The sequence below is a fragment of the Ceratina calcarata genome, unplaced genomic scaffold (assembly GCF_001652005.2).
Source record: "Ceratina calcarata isolate Rehan_Ccalc_2016 unplaced genomic scaffold, ASM165200v1 scaffold72.2, whole genome shotgun sequence".
In the NCBI taxonomy this organism is placed as follows: domain Eukaryota; kingdom Metazoa; phylum Arthropoda; class Insecta; order Hymenoptera; family Apidae; genus Ceratina; species Ceratina calcarata.
In genome coordinates this window covers 487,130-510,143 of record NW_017178472.1, presented here as the reverse complement: position 1 = coordinate 510,143, position 23,014 = coordinate 487,130, and the positions used below count along the sequence as shown (strand labels likewise).

The following is a 23,014-nucleotide window of genomic DNA, read 5'->3' as shown; positions in this document are numbered from 1 at the left end:
CTCTTTCTCTGTCTCTCCTGCTGCGTATCTTTCGCGTCAACGACTAAACGATACCTACGTACCGCGTACCGCGTCGTCCAAGTTGTTCCAATCGAAAACGGACGACGAAGATTGTAAAAGTTGAAACGAAACGCCATCGTCATCGGTGAGAACAAGGGAGAGAGACCAAGGAGAGAGGGAGAAATTGATAATGTTGTAAGTTGTATGTTTTCATAAGAGTGAAAGAGAATACGAGACAAGGTTCGAAAGCTCGTGTTTGCCTAAATGACGACATGTTTGCGCGCATACGGGTGCAGTGGTCTTCTTGACAGTGCGGAATCAACAAGTGTCGTGCACGGATCGTCATTCTCGCGCGTCGTGCGCGTGCGATTCTAACCTCGTTGAGATCGGCACTACGGTACGCGATTCGATTCATCTCTAAGTTATTGTCCTCGGTGTTCGCGTCTGGTTAGTGAAAATCTGTTGGTGACAGCCCGCTGCTCCGCGTGGCCAACCGTAATCGATGTGATACTTCGTGCTTTCCTGTAACGTGCCCTTGGATATTGTTACGTCGCCGATCCGGTGGCTGCGTCTCCGGAACGTCTCAAGATGGAAGTCGTTTACATAGGTACGTCAGTCCACAATTAGATGTGACTTTAACGCGCGCGAAATGCATATGTATTGATTATCATTACTTTACACTGCAATCATCTCTTCTGTCACGTGCGTTGTCATATGGACTTTTTCTCCAGACTGTTTTGTATATTTCGTGTCTTGACATCTTGATATGTAGATAGAATTCGTTTTCTTCAGCAATAAGCACTTTATTTGAATGTAGCAAGAACAGTTTCATTTTAGTATTGTCCACTTTGATTTATTTTTTTTAAGGTAGTGTATTGACCATTTTTTATTGTATTGGATCATGATAATTTATTTTTTATTAGTAGACTACATTCTAATAATTGGCTTTATTATCAGGCATCTATGCATAAGTACTTCATTCTCTTTGTGTTTTTATCATTTGGAGCGTAAATTCATGTCCTGTATGTTACATGTATGATGTTCATTTTTTTATTGTTCACCTGCATATTTTTCTCTTCTCACCGTCTGTAGGCAATAAGGTTATCGCTGTTCTGAGGTATATTTTATCTAATCTAGGAAAGATTTTTTTTCATCAACGTACGCGTATGTGTATTTTATTAGTAGAAACGTGTATGTGTAATTCGTTAAGGAAGAAGTTCAATATACGTGGACATCGAAAATGATAACCAGATTCCGCAAGTAATTTCATTTAGATTAGAATACGCGTTTTATACAATAAATTACGGTAAGTACATTACATACTGACGAAATTAAAGAAATAGTTAATAGTATTATTTTATATTCATTAAAAAATGAAGTATAGAAGAGTTTAATGGAGGAATTCAATTACTTATATGTAAAATAGGACAGTTGAAAAGTTTGAACCAGAATTCTGATCTTTGTATTAAATTGTTAAGAGTGTGCAGAAGTAGAATCGATCTGTTTGGTTTTTGAGTCACACACACTTTTAACTTATTTTTCACCTGCTCTGCGTTTAATGAATTAATACCTCAAGAAGTGTCGGTTATTTGGAATTAAATTTATTCATACTTTGACATAGAGTTCTTCATTACTGAGTATGAGAACAATGGTGAAGTTTCGTGGAAAAACACGAAATCCTGTTTGTTAAATAATTCGCGTAACATCGATTGCATTAGTTAGCTCAACGCGCTTTGCCAAGACAAATTGTAATTTTACTTACGTGAATGTTATATGTTTCATTTGAATTATGTATTACGTATTTTGTTTAATTTTGTTCGTGTTCGAAACTGAATAGATGAGCAAGAATTATTAAATGGTCAAATGGATGACTCGCCCACCGTACATTCGTAAAATAATGGATCTTTTGTTTCTCTGATTTCAATAAATCTATTTCTGAAATAGGTTGAGTAGTCGTTCAATGAAAGAAGTGCATTACTTGAAGGATGTTTAAAATATAAAAATGTTAGTCTCTTATTAAATATCTTTACTTTATATTACTAAATATATATATATATATATCTTTATTTTACTAATTACTTCTGTTTATTAAATAATTTCTAACTTGATTAAAATTTCATGACGATAGTTTTGTAACTGTTCATAATTTTTATAATGAAATACTCATCACGTTCCAATTCGAATCGCTTTAGATAACTGTTTCAATTAATCCCAAGCCTATGTGATCGAAAGCAACACGACTTGAACTAACATCTAATTTTTTCGGCTCGGTTTAACGTTATTTGGTCGAATTGATGCTTCAATGTCGATTATTTCTATGTAACTCGTCCTTTACTTATTCTTTACGATTTACAATTAGTATGACTTTTGTATGGGAGTGTATACACGGTGGGCGTTTGCTTTCGGGACAATAGACCCTAGCTAAATGCATAATACATACTACTAAGGAAGGAGATATTCGATACTCTATTACATTGTACTTGTAAATAAGTCGTTTAATTATGGATTAGTCAAGCACAATCATACGTAACGGATACGATATAATCCGTGTTAAATAACTCCCGCGTTCACATCTTCTACATAACTCTCTCTTCAATTTTTCTGGCAAGTAGTGTTTGACATGCGTAAATCCCGATCATATTTATTATACGCATTTATAGATGATGTTATATATATTTTATGTAGATCTGAATGCTTAAGGAATTGATATTATTTCTTTTATTGCAACTACTAGACTGATCCATATGATCTACATAATTTTTCATACAAAATGTGCTATGGCACATTTTTTCAATCATTTTTTGGGAGATTTAATTGAACCTAATTGAACAAATATAATTCCATACAAATTATATTTCTAATTACGTTCTTAAGAAATTTCACTGTAAGCTATGCAGTTCGGCGAACTTATCACGAAAATTACAATACATAAATGCTCGCTATGTCGATAAATGTCTGAAAATATGCCTTTTATTGAACGCGCTAAACACTAAACGAGAGTGGTACGTCAGCATTACGCAGTCTCATCTGTTCATTTAACCCGTGAACTTCGAATAGTGGTGCGTTTACAGCCAACAACGGCACGCATTCCAGTACACGAGCCATAGGGAGACGCGTTAGTCCTCCACATTGTCATCTCATTTAAAACGATTGTACATCGCGTCGTCGGCCGTCCTAGTCCGTGGTTACATAGCTTGTTTGCAAAGTGCATGCGGTGATCCACTTGCATTCACAGACTTGGCGCCAATGAATAAGGAGGTAACACGGGCTGGCTTATGGCCGAAAAGCATTAAAAGTTTTGCCCCTTTTCTTCTGTCCAGTTGCGTGAGATTGTGTATGTAGTTCTTGTAGAAGAATGTAGGGTCACGCAAAGTGCGGTCAAGATGAATGAGTGGCTTGTTGTCCCAAATAGTTCTCCGAGTTTTATGGATCACTATAAGGACAGCTACGATCTTTCCCTTTTTCTTTTTTGTTTCAATGTAAATCATTCTGTTGTTTTGTGTTATACGCAACTACAAAGTCTCCATTAATTTCACTAAGTATTGTTATAATTTTGTTATAACAATCAATTTGCAATGCAGTCATTGTCCTCAAATCCGATATAAAATGTGACACATCACTGGAAAGGCCGTTCAGTTAGGGATACCTATTTATAGACTAATTTTCCGACGTACGCAAGAGAGTTGAATATTTCTCGACGCAACATGGTGTTTACAACGAAATTGCGAATAATTTGCCGCAAAACGACGACGAGACGCAATGACTCGTTGGCAACCCTTTTGGTCTTTTCCTCATTTTCTCGATATCTGCATCTTTTTAATGAAGTGGCGACGTTGAGTGGATTCGAGTGTCTCGTTCCTGGAGTCTTTTCTCGATGACGCTTAACGATTATAATGAAAAAAGCAGGACAGAAGGTCGGAACGAAATGAGACCATCTGATGAGAGAATGGAGAGAGAATCAGGTTCGTGATCGTTAATTCGATTTTATTGAGCGATTGGCGTTCGCCAAGAACTGACTATCTCTATACTACTAGAAACTGAGTAAGAGTATTGAATCAACTGGAATTAACTACAACTCGATACCTCTGTATAATTCTAAAGTATAATACTCGATATAATACCGAAGAATAAAGATATACATGTATGCATGTATGCACTTGGAGATGGAGAGCACATTTCTCCTGTGACTTGGTAGTCGACACGCGAAAAATGTCGTGTCCTTGAGGTAACTGACACTCGAGATCGTGCTATGACAGCGATACTGCAAACCTAGCGCACTATCGATGGCGTAATGATCACTGATGTAATCTGAAGATTAATAAAATTGTAAACACCAAGGTTTTACATTTAACGATTTATTTTATCTTCGTATAAAAACTTTATTAATATATTACGTACATAAAGTAGTTTGCGAGTTCAGAATTCGTAGTGGATTTGTTCCTTGTCGATGTTTTCGAATAAGGCCATAATTAACGTATGTAATCAAATTATTTTTAACATTATCTGCTTCAATGCGTTAATTAAAGTTGCAGTTGTATATAAATACTCATTAATGAACTTCGGAGCATTTAGTACATAATTAAGAGGCAAGGTATTCGATAAGATAAAAGTACTTATATTACTTTTAGTCGGTTTACAGAAAAATGACTCATTTTCGGAGTCGTCGAAACGAGGATGCGAACGGAGTATTCAATGTTTCTTTTTAGAAAGTTTGTCTACTTCTTAGGAAGCACCAGTACAACGGCGTTTCGCCGCGAAATATTTGTCTCGTTGATTTGCGCTAATGAATGTGCGTATAGCGGAGAGAAGAGGAGCGTATGTTAGCACGCGTTTAGCTAAGTTTAGCGGTGGTTTCAGATGGCAGGCACTGTTTCCTCGGCGTATGTGGATACGTACCGTGTATGTGTATCATCGAGACGTTAACAGCATTACGCGCTTCGAACTCCGCGGTTCGTTCAACCCTCAAAATCGCACGCCTAGAGAAGCTAACTATTAGCAACTATTATTGTTGACAGCATGTAGGGCCTACATGATTTTAGTTGAAAGTCTTGTTCACTTCATTTATCTTCCACTTTTATCCATTGTCGCTGTCATCTCAGAGAATAATTAAGACACTCAATGGAAGAAAAGCTGTTTTTGAATAATTTATTAATATTCTTATAATCGAAAATACGTATTCTAAATCAAATTTAAAAAAAGAAATACTCATTATTACATGATCTTCATAACTATCCTAATGTCTTAACAAATGATCAACTGACAATACTTTTTTAATGCTTGAATTTGAGTGTTACTATGTATGTATGTAATTTTTGCTGTCACGTGTGTTCGTCTCGGGGTGAAGTAATAGAATATATCCACATGGAGTTCCCTTCTGTACATATCTACTTACCTCATTCTTGGCCACCGTTGTTTACGTTAGTTGTTTCGAAAGTAAGACGTGTATGTATGCATTGAACACTTGCGTACAGTTCTGGATTTTAGAAAACGTTTAAGGAAATTACTCACGAATTTATGCATCGTATGCATGCAGATGTTCCGTTTCCTGTAACTTCAACATATAAATATACACATAGTATATACATAATACACATGTATACTCACGTGTATATTCACGTAGATAAGACGTACCTATGTGTAAGGTATAAAACTGAATGGTTTATTTGCTTCAAGTACCAGTCCCAATATTTTACTTAATTCCTTATAGTATAGGCGTTTTCTTATAATAGTTTTGTATAACGTTTTATATTGTTTTAATTAACATTAGCAAAGATGTTAAAGGCATTTTTTATACTTGTCATTTGCTTTATACAATGTATTAAATGTTCGATAATTGAATCAGATTTAGACAAACTTTTTGGTTTTCTCTTTGAACAGGAAAGATGCCTGGTGAAATTTCTTTTAGAAACACATAAATATTACATTCTAGGGCAATTGATTTTAAAAAAGGTGATTTAAATCGTTTTCATTTACAAGCACATGTATGTATTTTGAAAATCAGTAGATTAGAGGACTATTTGACTTAACGGTTTTCTTAGGCCAGATGCATACATTTGATTGATATGCCTAGCTGCACTGTTACCACTGATGCACGAGACCGTGTTATGTGAAACACCTAGTCATAAATAGTCCTGTATTTGCTTTCGATATTTCTCTTCGCATCGGGAAAGCTTTTAACCAGGTCAAACTGATTCTCTTGTCTTTTTTAAAGTCATCTAATTTTCCACGTGGATTAACATGAATAAGCATAACTAATAAACTAGCATTTAGAAATTTTACATTCATTTTAGTTTTCCTTTATTTCTAACAATATTCCGCAAGTAGTGTTATAAAATGTTTTAGCCACAGAAAGTTATAATTTTTAAATCGTAAAAATATGGGAAATTTTTCTTATGTGTTTATGTCAATATGAAGTAATGAACCGGTGAATTAATTGTATTGGCAGCACAGCGAATATTTTAAATGAAACTATCTACTAGTACAGATTCTGAAGAATCAAATTTTAATTAATCCCGTAGATGAATCATGATTTTCTTGGTAAAGCGAGCCCTTAAGCCAGAAGATATTTTTACACGAATTAGCTCATGTTCCCAAGTTAACGCGTAAATGCCATTCTATTGTGCATCTTCGTTTAACAATCGGTTGAACAGGTCGTTACTCTCCATCGCGCAGAATGGGGCCGATCGACAGTACAGGAAGTTACGTGACTGCCATTGAATTTTCTGACAGAAAATGGACAGAGATTCAGTGCTACCGTCGTACTACGTCGGTATGGTCGACATGGAAAGAAAACCAGCGATCGCAAGACGGTGTAAAAGAACCCGATGCACCATATTCGGAAGCGACACGGTTTCGTAAGGCAAAATCTCCACGTTGGTCGATGCCCGGCCAAGAAAGATGCGTACCGTTGTCGCATAAATATAGCGCGACTGTTGCTTGTATTTAACCCATTTCCAGCACTAGGTGTATAGTACATATGTATAACATTTTTGGTCATTACCAACAAAAGCATTATACTAATTAAAATTGTTTTTTATTGATTTTATTATAGAAACTTAGAGAATTAATTCAGGTTTGATAAAATACAAAAATATATGCATTCTATTAGTACTGTCTAGAAAGTATCTTCTAATCAAATCAGTAAATAATTGTTTATTAAAAATGGAATTTCTTATTGACCCACATTGGCCAATCAGTCATTGAATGAAGTGTTGTATCAATAATTATGTATTGTATCAACTATTGTACATTGTACAACAACCATTGTAAGAAATGTAATATCAATTTACTTGGGAAAAATATCTTACATACATGGGAAGAACATAATCCTCTGCTCAGTCGGGTGAAAAGATGATCGGATCTTATATTTTCTATTTCACTTACTTTCAATAGATCAGTCACAGTTGTGTCGATAGGTTTTTATGGACGTCTTCTTACATATATTGACTTAAAAGTCACGCTGTATTTCTTCGAAGACTGTATCTTTACTACGACATACTTTGTTTCGGCTACGTGATCGCCATACGTGATTTTTGGTCCCGTGGTATCTTGTACCCCTTCCAAACGTAAAACAAGCGTGGCTGTTCATTCATTCATCGTTGGACGGCGAGGACATCCTCGTGTTTGTCTTGTTGCTCTCTCGATTTGTCTCTCTAATTTGTCTATTTATCAAAATGTAGGTTAAAAAATGCATAGCTTCTTCAATCGTTGAACACCTTAGCGCCACAGTCGGAGATAGATCTTCGATGATTAATGTCATTGGCGATGTTGATGAAATTAATGACGCCAAGATGTTCCATTTGGCAATAATTCGAAGCCAATCGGAGCGTAGTCAACGAACGAGGAGATGTAATCGAAAGCATGATGGATGATGATAGTCAGGCAAGAGGATAATAGATAGATAATTTAGGACATTTGCAATGAAGGCAGGATATTAGATAGCTTGAATAAGTTTGGTAGATTATCATTCGAACTGATTTTCTTTTAATTTTCAGCTTAAAATAATTAGTTTAAAAAAAAAAATGTATTAAGATAGTCCATTCAAAACAATGATTTATATATTTATTCATTTTCGTTTTTTCTTGTTTGCTCCGATTACATATTTGTGAAATATTCGGTGTATATTTATGATTCTGATTTGTACAACTAAAATATGTATGTGTATTGTATGTAATTATATTTTACGAGTTTTAGAACAATTAAATGTATAGGTGCTTAAAGTACAAAATATGTAACCCAAACGGTTTTTGTGTAAAATATTTGTTGTGAGCTATCATAAAATTGATAGGACAGCTACTTATCAGTAATCTGTACAGTCACTGTAAGGCTGGAATATGATGTTGTTCTTGAAAAATTGCTAACCAGACAGAATTCATTGTCAGCTACAGGTATTTAAGCACCATCGTGCTTATGACTTTCTTTCGGCCGACCTAAATTTCAAGAGTTTACTGCTGCATGCATCCGAGGTCAATGAGTGTCAACGCGATAGACGACGATCCGTCGTTGCCACGTCGACAACAATTTCGCGGTAGTGTTTGAAATGACAATGAAACTACAGGCCATTGCTCCAAAAATAAGATACTCCGATCGCGATTCGTCATTAGTTTTTCATTTGTATTGTAGTAATAGATTTAGACATACATTTTTTAATTTATTAACAGTTTTAATTCCTTTACACATATTCATCAAAGCAATGTGTAGTAGCTTATTTTATTTTATAGTAAAAGGTGCTAGGTGTATCGAAATTGCGTTCCAACATGTAACAAACATTAATACATTAAACAAGATATATTATTGACGTCAAGAGTTCATGAAAAAATAAATAAATACTATTACATGTCTAGACTTGGTTTCTTCTTTTTCTTTCAAGCGTTCTTATTTAAATGCATGAGCCTATGTACGGTTGTTTTCTCATTTGTAACATTTGAATCATTTCCTGCTTGCTCAGAAATAGCGATTCTGTAATCGTCTCGAGCATCATTTATTTTTTAAAAGATGTGCCATCATCACAGTAGGGATTAAAGTTATTAGATTTTAAATTATGTATATCTAATGATACATTAATCTTCTTAGATTGTAAGCAATGTTATTATGATGAATGATCATGCGTTTGCGTGTTACAGATGAGCGGGAAGACGTACAAAAGAAAACATTTGCAAAATGGATAAATTCACAGTTGCTTAAGGTGAGTGCTTTTAGTCATCATATCTTAGTATAAATTGAGATTGTAACTTACGGTTAAATTATTTATAAGTCTATGAATATCTATAAATTGTTATGCTTGATTTGTCATTTTAATTTATTAATTGCTATATAAATGTATCTACTGAATTAATTCAACTTTTATACAGAATCATCACGAACCGATTTCTGATTTATTCGTTGACCTAAGAGATGGTAATAGATTGCTATCTCTTTTGGAAGTTCTCACGTCGAAAACCTATGTAAGTAAAGTGTATTTACTCTTACTTCAGTCTATTATATAATCTCACGATAAGTAAGATTGAAATGATGGGTGCGATGGCTCTTTTATGGAATGCGCAATACATATTTTTATTTCACGTCTGATGTAATTTGTTAAATATTCCGCTGACAGCCGTTCTTTTTTCGAAGCACTCTTCAGAATAGTGCCGCATATCGTATTTATGTTACGAGACTCGCTAATAGAATTCTAGGCAGGTGCGCCGATCGAGCATTACGAATATTTGCATGAAACCGGTGATTATCTATGCACCGTAGGCGTAACATTCCGAGGAAAAACTAGGCATCTGTTGTGTTGTTCCGCATATTTATGCGATTTCATAGATGTCTTTATCGATTCCGAAGATTCACATCATACTTATTTTTATTTTATATATTTTTGAATAGATTTCCAGATCGCACTATTCTCATTATTTCTATTTGTTTAAGTTTTGTCCAAAGATTATTGAAAACGAAGGTAGTGAAGTTGTTGTTCACTTTCTGATAAACTGGTTACCTGTTTTTATATTTTTAAGCATTTTATCAGATATCGTGAAATAACTACAATTTTTTTTAATTTGGTTTCCATGATTTAGTGTTTAAAAGTAATGAGGTAACTAAACTAAGTGAATAGTATGATCATTTCTTCATTTAATTATAAGAATTTGAAATAATATTTCAATATTAAGTAACTCAATTTATTTTCAGAAAAGAGAACGCGGTCGTATGAGAGTTCATCATCTGAATAATGTTAACAAAGCTTTGCAAATTCTTGAACAAAATAATGTGAGCTACTGTTGTGCATTTGTTTATTAAAAACTGAAATGAGCATAATTTAATGATTTTTATATTCTTCTTAGGTGAAACTTGTAAATATTAGCAGCAATGATATAGTCGACGGAAATCCTAAGCTAACACTCGGATTAGTATGGAGTATTATTCTACACTGGCAGGTCAGTTTTAGAAGTAGCTCAGTCTACCGAGTTAGCAAACGTTAAATTTAGTTATTATTTGACTTCTGTGTTTAGTTATTATCTATCCAGTCATCTAATAAATCTTTAACTCGTAACTAAATAATTTATTTAAATATTTAGGTTCATTATCATCTGAAGGATTTAATGACAGAATTGCACCAGACAAATTTGGAGAAAACACTTTTAGCATGGTGTCGTCAAAATTCACAGGTGAAACATTGTTAAAAAATGAGATACACTTCTTTTTTGATGTAGTATAGATACTGGAAACTATCGTTACGCCCATATACTTTTTTTAGAATTACCCCGGAGTTGACATAAAAAATTTTACAACATCCTGGTCGGATGGATTGGCGTTCAATGCTATTCTTCACAAATGGAAACCACATTCATTCGATTTTAATAACATTGCACGTAAACATCCAAATGTTAGATTAGATCACGCATTCCGTATCGCTCAGGAGCAATTGAATATTGAACGCCTGCTGGATCCGGAAGGTAAAAGAAATGAAAAATTGAACTAGTTTTATCTTTGCAAATAACTTGAATTTGAAATGTGTCTAATTCTTATTCCGTAATAGACGTGAATACTTCGGTGCCGGATAAGAAGTCAATAATGATGTATGTTATGTGCCTCTTTCAATCATTACCTCATTCCGGAGACGATATAGGCGAGTTAGATATTTCAGTAGCGAGCGATGGTAGCCCAGTCACGACGCCAGCTGCAGAGGTATTTTGATCGATTTCGTGTGTCTTCTTTTCATCTCATTAAATACAAAATTGTATAAAATATACTTTTTTACAGAATGCATTGTCTTTTACAAATTTCGGAATGCCAACATCTCGACCAATGAGCCTAGCAACGAATGTATCGGTGGAACTTGGCGGCTATCAAGTTGCGCTTGAGGACGTTTTGACCTGGCTTCTGGAAGCGGAGGATAAGCTGAATCACGCTCCAGAACCTGGGGCAAGTTTGGAGGTGTTGAAACAACAATTTCACGAGCACGAAACTTTTTTGATGGAATTGTCCGGGCACCAAGACGGTGTCGGTGCTGTATTGGAAGAAGGCGCGAGATTACTGGCGGAAGGTGGTTTACATAAAGACGAAGAACATGAAGTCCGCGAACAAATGTCGTTATTGAATTCTCGGTGGGAAGGATTACGAATGCGTGCAATGGAGAGGCAAACTAAAATTCATGAGGTATGTTCGAGGTTGATCATTTCTTACTTTCGTGTTCGTCGTTAACAATTTACTTTTATAATTATAGGTACTTATGCAAATGCAACAAGGTCAGTTGGATGCCTTACGGCAGTGGTTAACGAAGACTGAAGATAGGATTTCGCTGATGGCGGCTACTGAATTAAATCAATCTGCTTTGGACGAACAGTTGAAACAATTAAATGAATTGGAGCAAGACATCGAGGCTCAACAAGGTGTCGTTGACGGTATGACAAATATGGTGGTCGTTGTGGACGAAGAAAACTCCGAAGCGGTCTACGCTCAGATGGAAGATAATTTGTCTGCTCTCGGCGAACGGTGGACACACATTTGTCAATGGAAAGAAGAAAGGAGACAACGTTTGCAAGGTCTTTTTTCACTCTGGCAAAACATTAATGACGATTATAAGAGATTAGTATCGTGGTTGAATGAAACTGAAATCACATTGAAGCAAATGGAAGCTAATCCAGCGTCCGAAATCGGCGAAGTACTTGAACGAATTAAAAAGCTACAAATTTTGAAGATGGAGATGGATTCGAATCAAAGGAAACTGTTGTCTTTGCAAGAAGCAGTACAGAAGCTGGAGGGACAAAGTACTTCGCCAGAATGTTTTAATATATTAGAAAAGATTGAAAATCTACAAGATCGATGGGATGCCGTGGGACAAATAATGGAAGTCCAGTCGCAGAGGATAACGAATTCAGGATTCGAGTTTGACATGAAAACAGAGAGAGAAACGACAGTGATTACCGGCAATGAATGGATGTCTGAAACTGTAACGAGCATCGCTTATAAGGAGGAAATTGCTGCAACGTCGACACCTCACAGCGATTCAAAAAAGCGTCGTGTAGACAGTACAATTAGACACGAATTTGAATCCGCGTTGCATAATCTGTATAAATGGCTGGATTACGTTGATTTAGAGATCGGGCGATCTGAAGGAAGGATATTCGATGAATTGAGTGTTGAAGAGAAAAAAGTGGTTTACAATGACACGATAGCTGATATAGAGGCCCATAAGGACGATTACAATAGTGTTTTGGAGTTAGGAAAGCAACTTCTCAATGAATTAACAGACGTGAATGAATCGATCGAGGCGGAAGATACAAAAATTAAAGACGTACAAAATCGTTGGACAGCAACTAACAATCGTCTCGAAGAAATAAAGAATCGCATAGAATATTTAGAGGAAGTGAAAAAGTTCAGAACGGAATTAGCTAGCTTAAATTTGATGTTGGACAGCTATTCTAAATGGTTCGATTCAAACAAGGAAAATAATCAAGTGGAACCATTTAGAGTAAAATTGAAATCGATGAAGTCTCATGAAGAACGCATAAAAAGATTGTTAGACAAAGCCAAAGAGTTGTCCGAAAATCAAACTGCTCACGAGTTTATTAACTTGAACGCAGATATGGAACCGTTCGTTGTCAGTTGGGAAAAGTTATACAAAGTACTGTCTGATAGACTAACTGAATTAAATGATGCAGTTGATAAAACACCACCAAAGAAATATATGGATACGGTTGATAATCTTACTTCTTTCATTAATAATGTAGAGAGTGTGTTACTGTCAGAGCATATAGTGATGTCAGATGATAAAACAATGATGGACCAACTGCAAAAGTTCAGTGATCTACAAAATTCCTTGAAGGAATATCAAGAGATGTTTAATTATGTTAACAGTGTTGGACACGAATTAATAATGAAAACGAACGGAGACACTCAGGGGCAACGGTTAAAAGATGCGTTACAAGATCTTAACACTAAATGGAGTGACATACCAATAATATTAGAAGAACGTCAACAAAATTTGTTAAAAGATATAGAATCTTTGAAATTATTTAATAATGAGCTTACCGATCTCGAGAATTGGCTTCAAAAGTCCAGTCAGCACTTAGAAGAAGTATCGAAGGATAATACTTCTGATAATATCGAAAGCATGGAACTTAAATTAAAGCAGATTCAATCTTTCTGTGAGGAGATAAATCAGACAAAACCGAGAATAGAGAATCTTCAAACTTCTACAAACAGATTGCTCGAAAATTCTGAACCGAAATTCGCGAATGTGTTAAACAGTAAATTGGAAGTTGTTTCGCATAAATGGAATGCCATTGTAGATGACGCTAAAAGTTTAAGCGATAAATATGAGGATGCTTTGAAGAAGAACGATGAGATTATAAACGGTATAGAAGATTTTACAAAATGGTTATCAGCCCTAGAGAAAGAAATACCAGTTGAAACTAAAATAACGTCCTCGGTCGAACTGTTCCAAGTTCGTGGCCGCTATCAATTGTTGAAGGAAAAGATAGATAAACGAGTGGAAGAATTTAGGAATCTTAACGAAATGGGTAACGATAAGTTGTTGAGTTCCGAAGGCTCTTCGGTACAAGAACTTGGTCGACGATTTACATTTTTGAATGCCCGATGGACGGACGTTACAGACCGAATATACGAACGATACAGGCATTTACAAAATGCTAGTCATGAATACGGTGAATTCCGTGCACTGGTCGCACAAGAAAGTGATTGGTTGGATAAATTGGATAAAAGATTGAAGAAATCAACGGAAAGTGCTGCAGATGCTGAAGAAATATCAGAAGAACTCGACGTAAGTATATAGATATTACAACAGCGGGAGAACTTCCCTGTAGAAAACAGGAAGACAAGTAATTATTTTTGTCCTAAAAAGGATTTGGAGAATTATATACGAAATCATCCGGAATTAAGGCTTGAAAAAATACAAGAAATTGGTAAACAATTAATCGAAAGTAACATTATGACACAGTCTATTCAAGCAGACGTAGACAGTTTAACAAGTCGCTGGGAAAGTTTAAATAACCAGGTATGGATCGTTACGTATAAGGCTTGAAATATCGTTTATAACAATATAATTACAGTTATTTTTACCTGCATGTATCGTTACTAAAGAAGTCTTGTTTAGATATACATATATGTTCAATGATATTTTCTTTTTATACTGCTTTCAAAAATTGTTCTTGCTTGTATGAATTACGAAGCTTTTTATTTATTTTTTGTGTTATTCCTTATATTTTTTCTTCGATATATTTATAATTTTACTATGCATATCTATTCGTATGAACGTTCAAAAATTTTGTTAGTCCCAAGTTGTATTTTCGTTTGATTTCTGAAGTAATATATACATATAAGTAAGTGTTATTACTTATTGAGTAAGGTAAAGTGATTGCGTGAGTAACAACGTTGCTGTAATCAAGTTATGCGGAAAATTAGAGTTCTATTTTGAGTAGGCAGGGCAGCGAGCAAAGCTGCTGGAAGGATCAGTGAAGCAAGCACAACAATCAGAAGGACGTATTCTTGCTCTTCAGCACTCCTTAACGCAAATAGATTCTGTACTAACTGCACGTCTTGACTGCGACCTTACTGCTGATGATTTGCCTCACGATTATCAGGTCTGTTAGTGAACTTATTGTTACCTCTTTACTAACTAACTCGTCTGACTGCATTATGAATATTGTTTGTAAATGAATAAATGAAGTGCGAACTTAACACTATGCTAAAATCATATATTTTGCTATAGTATTTATAAATGTTCTATGTACGTAAACGATCATCATAAAGAAAGGAATACATTCATGCATAAAAATAAATAATATATATTAAGCAATGTTAAATAAATAAATGTGTTATAATAATTTTAATTATACGTGTTAAAAATCCAGAAACTAATGGAGGAAATGGAGCATCAACGTACAACACTTCAAGAAATGGCCTTGCAAATTGAATCGTACGAAGCTTCTGGAAAACAAGAAGCTGCACTTAGATTACAGGATCAATTGACTCTTATTGAACAAAAATTCGGCGAAGTTCAAAAGAAGTTCCAACGTTTCCGTTGTCCAACGAATTTAGAGCCGAGATTGTCCAGAGCTTTACGAGAACTTAGAGGAATAGAAGAAGCTACTTGCTTACTGGAATTGTCATCGGAAGATCCTGAAGTTATCGAAGGTCAACTTCAGCATTGTTTGGTAATTAATCTGTTTAGAAATTAATCTATCATACACAATTATAATTAATTAGTAAAGTAAGTAGTAAAAACATGTGATTTATTACAGCGTTTTTATCAAACGCTAAGTGAAATTAAAGGTGAAATTGAGAATATTATAGTAACTGGCAGGAAATTAGTTGAAGAGAAAAGCGTTTCTGAACCAGAGAAACTTTCGCGACGGATCGACTTGTTGAAAGAACTGTACAATAAAGTAAGACACGCGTAATATCAATATAGTATATTACAGTATTTCTTATCTGTAACTGAATGTATATATATAATTGCATGTCATTTATTACAGCTGGGTTTACATATAACTGAATCAAAAGCATGCTTGGAATCGGCCTTAGACTTATCACGAGATATGTTTAAAAACATGTCTTATATCAACATGTCCATAGACAGTATTAATAAAGAATTAGATACACAGAAAAACATGCCTGATCTTCCAGTTAATGCGATATATGTTCGAGTATGTATTATATAAATGTGAAATTTATGACCTGTGTTCATGACTTACGATTGGATAATAACATGCATCTATGAAATTTCATAATTAGGAGACTCTGACAGAAATAATTCCACGGCTAAATGTTATTAAAGATAAATTGTTAAATTCTCAAGATGAATTCTCCAGGCTCTGTGATCCCATGTATTTGGAGCAATTTAAAGAAAAATTATCGGACGCTTTTACCAAGTTGGCAAATACCGAAAAGAGATTAAGACTTTGTAATACATCAGAAGTAAATATACATATAATTCATAAAAAATTTGCGTGCCATTTGAAGAAAGAACCAAAGACTGATGAAGTATAAACGCATTGTTTTCAGGAAGAGCCGAACGTTGACGAAATAACTGCATGGCTTGTACAAGTTGAAGAAAAATTGAATAAATTGGACGGTATTCCGGTCGATCAATTAACAGATAATCATTTTGAACAATGCAAAGTAATTAATATTTTCATACTGGAGTTTAATACTTCGTCGCGAAATTGGTACAATTGTTTCATCTTCATTTTCAGGCTGTGCAGAGTGAGATGATCGAAGCAAAACCAAAGATCAATCAACTGCAGCGTTATACTTATTATCCGAAAGTTGCAGACGTTTGCAAGAAGTGGGAGAATATATCCACTAGAATACAAGTATGTATACATGACGGACAAATTTAAGTTGTATCATTCATTGCTTGTTTCCTCATTGCTTGTATTGCTTATTCTTTATCGTAACATCTGGTATATGTAATGCTTGTGCTCCATATAGTACCATTACGTATATCTCATCAATTCAAGTATTCTTTTATATATTTTGCATAATTTGTAATTTTTGTTCAAATTCTACAGACTAATATTTTAATTCTACTAAAACTTAATTAATAATAATAATTTATTAATTTTATTTTGGTAATTATTAAGGATACAATTATTAATTGTGTATAACAGAAATATTTTCTCTGATTAAAATTATTATGTATCCATTTTTATATGAACTGAAGAAATCTATAGAATTAATCCATATGTTATATAGATAATACATGCTCATATTTATTAAGTTTAATTACCAGGATTATTTATACATATATATATATATATATATACTGTTAATACTTCATTAAATTAGTATATGTAAGTTACGTAGAAGTATACTTTACGAATTATTCTGATCCTGTCCAAGAGGTGATTCTATTGATGTAAATAATGCTGCCATTGTTAATAAAAAAGCCGTTATAAACTTTGGTGGATGGAAAAAGTATCGATCAATTATGTACGATATTGTCTCTCCCCTTGTATAGATTTTTATGTACAAAAGTCTGAATATGACTTGCAAAGGTAGACTGAATAAGGAATAATACAGAATACGTGCCCCCAGTTTTTTTATATTGGTGATGGATACACGCAAAAGAGAAAGCTTTGTTTGCACAGTGAAATGCATTGTCACTTTCATTTTGGCCATGCTTGATATATAGTCATACTATTAACAATACTCTTTCAATTTAACTGTCGTCTATCCATGAATACTCTGTTACCTATCATATTTTCACAGGAATGGATCCACAAAATCACAGACAGTTTATTAGTAAAAAGTAAGGTGGGAGAGACTAAGGGGAGAGACAATCATGGACGCGCTAAATTGTCTAGACAGCCGGAACAAACTTCGGTGCAGCTATCTAAAAAAGAGAATAAATTGATAGATGAAAATGAGGAGATATACGGCATAGGATATCTTAATCCTGCTTTCGATGAAAGTCAATGTAACGTACATACGCCTGAAAGTTCGCCAATCGATATCGTACACCGAAGTCGGAAATCTTCTGTCAAATCTGAGAAAGTAAAAGCTAAAATCGTAGACAGCAGTAGAGCCGTTAGACGAAAGTTAGACATGAGTTCTGTACCCGATGTTGTTCAAACTTCTCAACCTCAGGTTGTTCATATCGACGCTGATCCACCTTCTTCGTCTCCGGACAGAGACGTGTACATGCCCGATGAAGAGTTCTTTTTGTCCAAAAATAGCACATTGTTTTCCCAAGTTTCCTCTAACACGCTGGTTACGACAGACTCAAAACCCTTCAACACGTACAACACACAATCGAATCCCTTTCGTATTGTAGAAGTGAAAGAAAGTGAAATAGTAAAATCAGTTGCATCTCCCGAAGATCATGTAATATTACCAAGTGCAAACGTCAGTGTAGGATTAATGCCGCAGGTTGTTGAAAGAGTGGAAATCATTGAGGATACAGAAACAGAGCCGGAATCCGTAGATACTGATACCGAAGATAAAGAAACTAGGGCACAAATTTGTACTGCAATTGGTAGTGGAACTCAAAATATTAACAAAAAGAGAGAACTTATACCTATCTTAAAAAAGAAAAGAGCAATAGATTCGTTCCCTACAAAAAGCGTTAAGAAATTAACTCTTAAACTAGACGTCGATGATGGTGTAGACACTGAGAGTCAAGTTCCAAGTAGTAAATCAGATTTAAGTACACAATTTTTATGTAAAGGAAATAAAGCAGAAAAGAATTTGAAAGATAAAGATAGCATTGCCGAATATCTTATACTTGAAGATAATAAAGTGAACAAAAATTTAAATTCACAAAGTAGTGTCGCAGGTTCTTCTTCTGAATCAGCAATTAGTTTCACGAAAAGGAGAAAAGAGAATAGTAATGACAAAGACACGATATTCAAGAAAGATACAGATTTATTAAAATCACGAAATAATGGAAATCACAGCGTTGATTGTGAAAAGAGTATAAAAACGTCGTTATTTAGACGTGCTAGAAGCGTTTCAAAAGACGATACGGTTGAGGATTGTGAAAGTTTCTATGGAAGCGATAAAGAGACCGACGATATTTTAATTTTTTCTGATGACACGGAAATTGACGTCGGAAGTTCCAGTTCGGATGGAGACGATCCAAATTTAGGAGAAAATGTTGAACACCTCTTGGGCAAGGTAATTCTGATAGGACTTGCCACTATAAGTGCTGTTAACGATAGAATAGATATCACAATTACAAATTTAAATCTTAAGTTCTCGTAGATGCGTAATGATAGGTGAAGGCTAACATAGATGAATATGTATAATATCGTGTTTATAAGTCAATTTTAAAGTTGCTTTTTACCATATATGTTTTATTATGTGCAGATACAAACAGAAAAATTATCACAGAAAATACAACAGAAAGCAGAGGCGAAGAAGGAATTATCTAGCGATAAAAGGCCTTTTAAAGTCTCTGGTCTATCCAGAACAGGCTTGGAAAAAAATATTTTGGAATTCGAACAAGCTGCGCAACGGATGCTACACAGAATGGATGTGATGTTAATGAGCATTAGTGGCATCAGTAACGAGAAAGATCCTACTAAGCGCCTGGAGGTTTATAATTAGCTTTATTTGGGAGACTCTATCATCAAATAAAATAATATGATCGATCTTTTGGCAACATATGCATTTATATTTCAGGTACTAAAGGATGAAGTTAGTACTCTTGCACCAGACGCAGCGGCTTTGATCAGTAAAGGTGATGGTCTAGTCATGACAGTGCACACATCTGATCCTGTTAGGGCTGAGAAAATAAAGAATGAGCATCAGGATAAGTTGAGAAGCAAATGGCATCAAGTTATGTCGGAAATAGAAACGAGGCGCGTACAAGCACAGCGAGGAGAAGAAATATTACGTCAGTATAATGGCATAGTAGCGGAATTCGAAGATTGGTTTAGAGACGTGCCTCTGAAACTAGAACAAGTGAATAATTACGAGGGCCAGTTGGAATCGTTCACTGTAGAATTCGACGCTAAGCAGGATCAAATTCATAAATTGAACGATCTTGCTGCTGAGTTGAAACGATTGAATGTGGGATTTTCTGAAACTGTGCGTTTTAGTATCAACAGTAGATGGCAAGAAGTCAGTTCACAATTTAAAAGATACAGTGGCAGTAAGGATAAGGATAAACACGTAACGGATAAAAAAGTTGAAGTGGTACGTTTTTCTTCTTTTTTTGACTGAAGTTGTATTCACATCTTTTTTATGTTGGTTTTACATTTTACAGGATATGGGTGGAGTCGATATGCAAGAATTTACCAGCAGAGTTAACAAGATTAGAGAAGCTGTCGTGACTGTGACAAGATCTTTAAATTCTGTTCCCTTGAATGGTGACGATTATGAAATGTTCTCGAGTCAAGAGGAGTGTCTGAAAAAAATTAGTAACGCTTTAAACATTCTTAAACCAAGTATAGAAGAGATCAACTCAGTTTTCGAGAATGTCGCGTCACAGTTAAGGAGAGAACAGGCTGAACAAATTAGGCGCCTAAGCGACAAATTACGAGACGAATGGATAAACGTTAATGAAAGTTATGTAGGAAGATACAACCGTTGGAATAAATGTTGCGAAAAATGGAGAGAAGTTTGTAATACATGTCGCATGTTTTCCGAATGGTTGGATAAAATGGAAGAGTCGTTAAAGAAATTAAATTCTCTGGGCTATTCCAAATCATCGAAAACAAGGATATTTGAATTGGAGCAAGAAATTTCCAGAATGCAGAGAACTATGAATAATATTAACGTCTCAAGCGCCAGTATTTTATCTCGTGCAAAAACTGAAGATATGATAGAATTCAGGGAGATGATTGAAATGATAAAGCGCCGTTGGCAAAATATTATAACTGAATTGAATATACAAAAAGAAAAGTATGTATTAATCATGTTTTATGATCAACTGTTAATTTGATTGAATTAATGATACGATTTACACTTCTATCAATTTGTTAAAACGATTTATTAATTTTGCATGTTAACGTAAACTGTAATTCATGGTACAGAATTTTTGATAGACACGTAACATTGAAAGCTAAGCTCTTTCTCCTATCGAGCTATTTCAGTTGTGATTTGCCTTTCCTGCTGTAGTGATCAACTCAGAATAGCACCTATGTTACAAAAGAACACGTACTAAGTTCGAATTAAAATAATATTGTGATTTAATTTTCTATTATAAAATTATTTGTGCGTTTAAGATGCTTTTTACTTTTTAATGTTGTTTACATTAGCGTTTGAATATTTTAGTTCTTTTTTTTAAATTATATATTTTTTAAAGGAATTTCGCCATGGAACGGAAATTTAACAACGAAGGTAGAATTTTAGAAAGTGCTTATAATATTTTGGAGCAAATCAATTCGTTATTGGTGTCGGCTGCAAATCCTTCAGATGAGACATCATTGTCAATAAGATTGTCATTAATTAAGGTAAGTTTATTAAAAAATTAATTCACTTTTTGCACAGTAGCACAGTAGCACAGATATTAATATTTATATCACAACACTCATTTACGTTATGCTTCAAACATATTTGGTATTAATTTCACTTATTTTACTAGACGATTTTAAATAAAGATCATAAATTGATGCTTTTTAATATAAACTTTAAATAAAATTTGTACTTGGAAGCTGGTTTTCTGTAACTTACCGCTATACCGTTATTAAATAAACTGAACTGTACCTAATAATACCTTCCATGTCATGACTACACAAACTAAACTGTGCCAAGACATAAATAGCGTTGAACCCTTACTTTTCGTTTCGTTTACTATTAAGCATAAATCACCATTTCCTAACTTACAATAAAATGCGTAGAAACGATAATTAAAGTAATTAGAAAAAAAACTTTTAGGCCAGACAAGAGGAACTCTCTTCCCGTAAAAGGACATTGCAAACTTTGATACATCAAAACAGCATTCCTGAAGATGAATGTAATAAATTACTTGCAGATATGGATAAGGTATTACTTATTATTATGCACTTTATTTCGAATATATTTTATATGAAAGGAATAAAAATTGAAGTATTTAATAATTTAATTCAGGCTAATACGAACTTATCCAGCCATCGTGAATACGTCGAAAATAAGCTTACTTCTCTTAAAAAATATATCTGTACCCTGGATGTTGTTATGGCGTGGGTCATGGAAACTCGAACGAGAATAAATATATCTCGAGAATTATCTCAGCAAGAGCGGGCGGAGGTCCTTAAACATATTATGGTAAGTAGCAAAGTGTTTACGTGATAAGAAATGATGAGAGTAGACATTAATTGTACTTTTTTTTGGTAGACCAAGGTAAAAGATCGAGAAATGGAAGTGAAAGATGTTTTAGAAAATTATACGAATTTGGAGAAGGAATGTGAATCTGCGAAGCAGCCCATTTCTGTTGAACTACAAGTAAGTCCGAAGTCCCAAATTAAGGAAAATAAAAACATTTATTTTACGAGGAATATGTTGTTACAATCATGTATAATCCTAATACTTTCTGATTTTCTTTGGCCATTTTATAGTAAAAATTAAATTTTGGATGTAGCAATAATACATTTTTAGTTATATAAAAAAAATTAATTTTGAAAGAATGACTCTTTAATAAATTTGGTTTGACTTTAATTTCAAAAAAGCAAATGTACGGGTGACTCAAAGATCCAAGCCCAACTTCGCATGCATACGAAGAAAATGTAGCATGTTCTCTTTCTTTATCTCCAATGCTTTCCATACGTTGCCACTAGTTAGTCAAAGATTGGAGCTTTGTATTTTCTATGTGTGCGTGCAGAATCCCTTGATTCATTTCTACGTTATACACACTCATTTACATAATTTTCTACTTTATACGTACAGTCCGGGAGACAGCGACTTGACCAGCAGATTTAGGTCGGACATTTTGCCATAGCTGAAAAACATATATTTGTTTTTTTTGTCTGCTTATACAGGAAAAATTGAAGAAACTGCGGGAAGATTGGCACTTCGTCAAGAACAACGGAGAATCGCAAAATCACGAGGTTAAAACTACCGGGACAGTCGGAGTCGCGACGTCAGCAAT

General features: G+C 34.4%; 1 protein-coding gene across 11 annotated transcripts in view; it reads left to right on the top strand.

Moving 5' to 3' along the window:
• Positions 1–23,014, top strand: part of LOC108630328 (dystrophin, isoforms A/C/F/G/H) — a 447,367-nt gene that overhangs the window by 5,774 nt on the left and 418,579 nt on the right. For 7 of the 11 annotated variants that reach the window (XM_026817954.1, XM_026817956.1, XM_026817960.1 and 4 more), the window contains 26 exons: positions 9,123–9,184; positions 9,351–9,443; positions 10,168–10,245; positions 10,320–10,412; positions 10,554–10,643; positions 10,733–10,931; positions 11,015–11,163; positions 11,239–11,634; positions 11,702–14,260; positions 14,342–14,494; positions 14,919–15,080; positions 15,351–15,653; positions 15,741–15,884; positions 15,975–16,145; positions 16,234–16,416; positions 16,504–16,620; positions 16,695–16,814; positions 17,713–19,119; positions 19,312–19,539; positions 19,627–20,142; positions 20,213–20,850; positions 21,254–21,401; positions 21,826–21,933; positions 22,018–22,194; positions 22,264–22,371; positions 22,905–23,014. In XM_026817954.1, the coding sequence (XP_026673755.1) occupies positions 9,123–9,184; positions 9,351–9,443; positions 10,168–10,245; positions 10,320–10,412; positions 10,554–10,643; positions 10,733–10,931; positions 11,015–11,163; positions 11,239–11,634; positions 11,702–14,260; positions 14,342–14,494; positions 14,919–15,080; positions 15,351–15,653; positions 15,741–15,884; positions 15,975–16,145; positions 16,234–16,416; positions 16,504–16,620; positions 16,695–16,814; positions 17,713–19,119; positions 19,312–19,539; positions 19,627–20,142; positions 20,213–20,850; positions 21,254–21,401; positions 21,826–21,933; positions 22,018–22,194; positions 22,264–22,371; positions 22,905–23,014 (8,512 nt within the window). Of the gene's footprint in view, positions 1–18; positions 608–8,215; positions 8,528–9,122; positions 9,185–9,350; positions 9,444–10,167; positions 10,246–10,319; positions 10,413–10,553; positions 10,644–10,732; positions 10,932–11,014; positions 11,164–11,238; positions 11,635–11,701; positions 14,261–14,341; positions 14,495–14,918; positions 15,081–15,350; positions 15,654–15,740; positions 15,885–15,974; positions 16,146–16,233; positions 16,417–16,503; positions 16,621–16,694; positions 16,815–17,712; positions 19,120–19,311; positions 19,540–19,626; positions 20,143–20,212; positions 20,851–21,253; positions 21,402–21,825; positions 21,934–22,017; positions 22,195–22,263; positions 22,372–22,904 lie in introns of those variants that run through there. The other 4 variants (XM_026817957.1, XM_026817955.1, XM_026817961.1 and 1 more) reach the window with 4 other exon arrangements.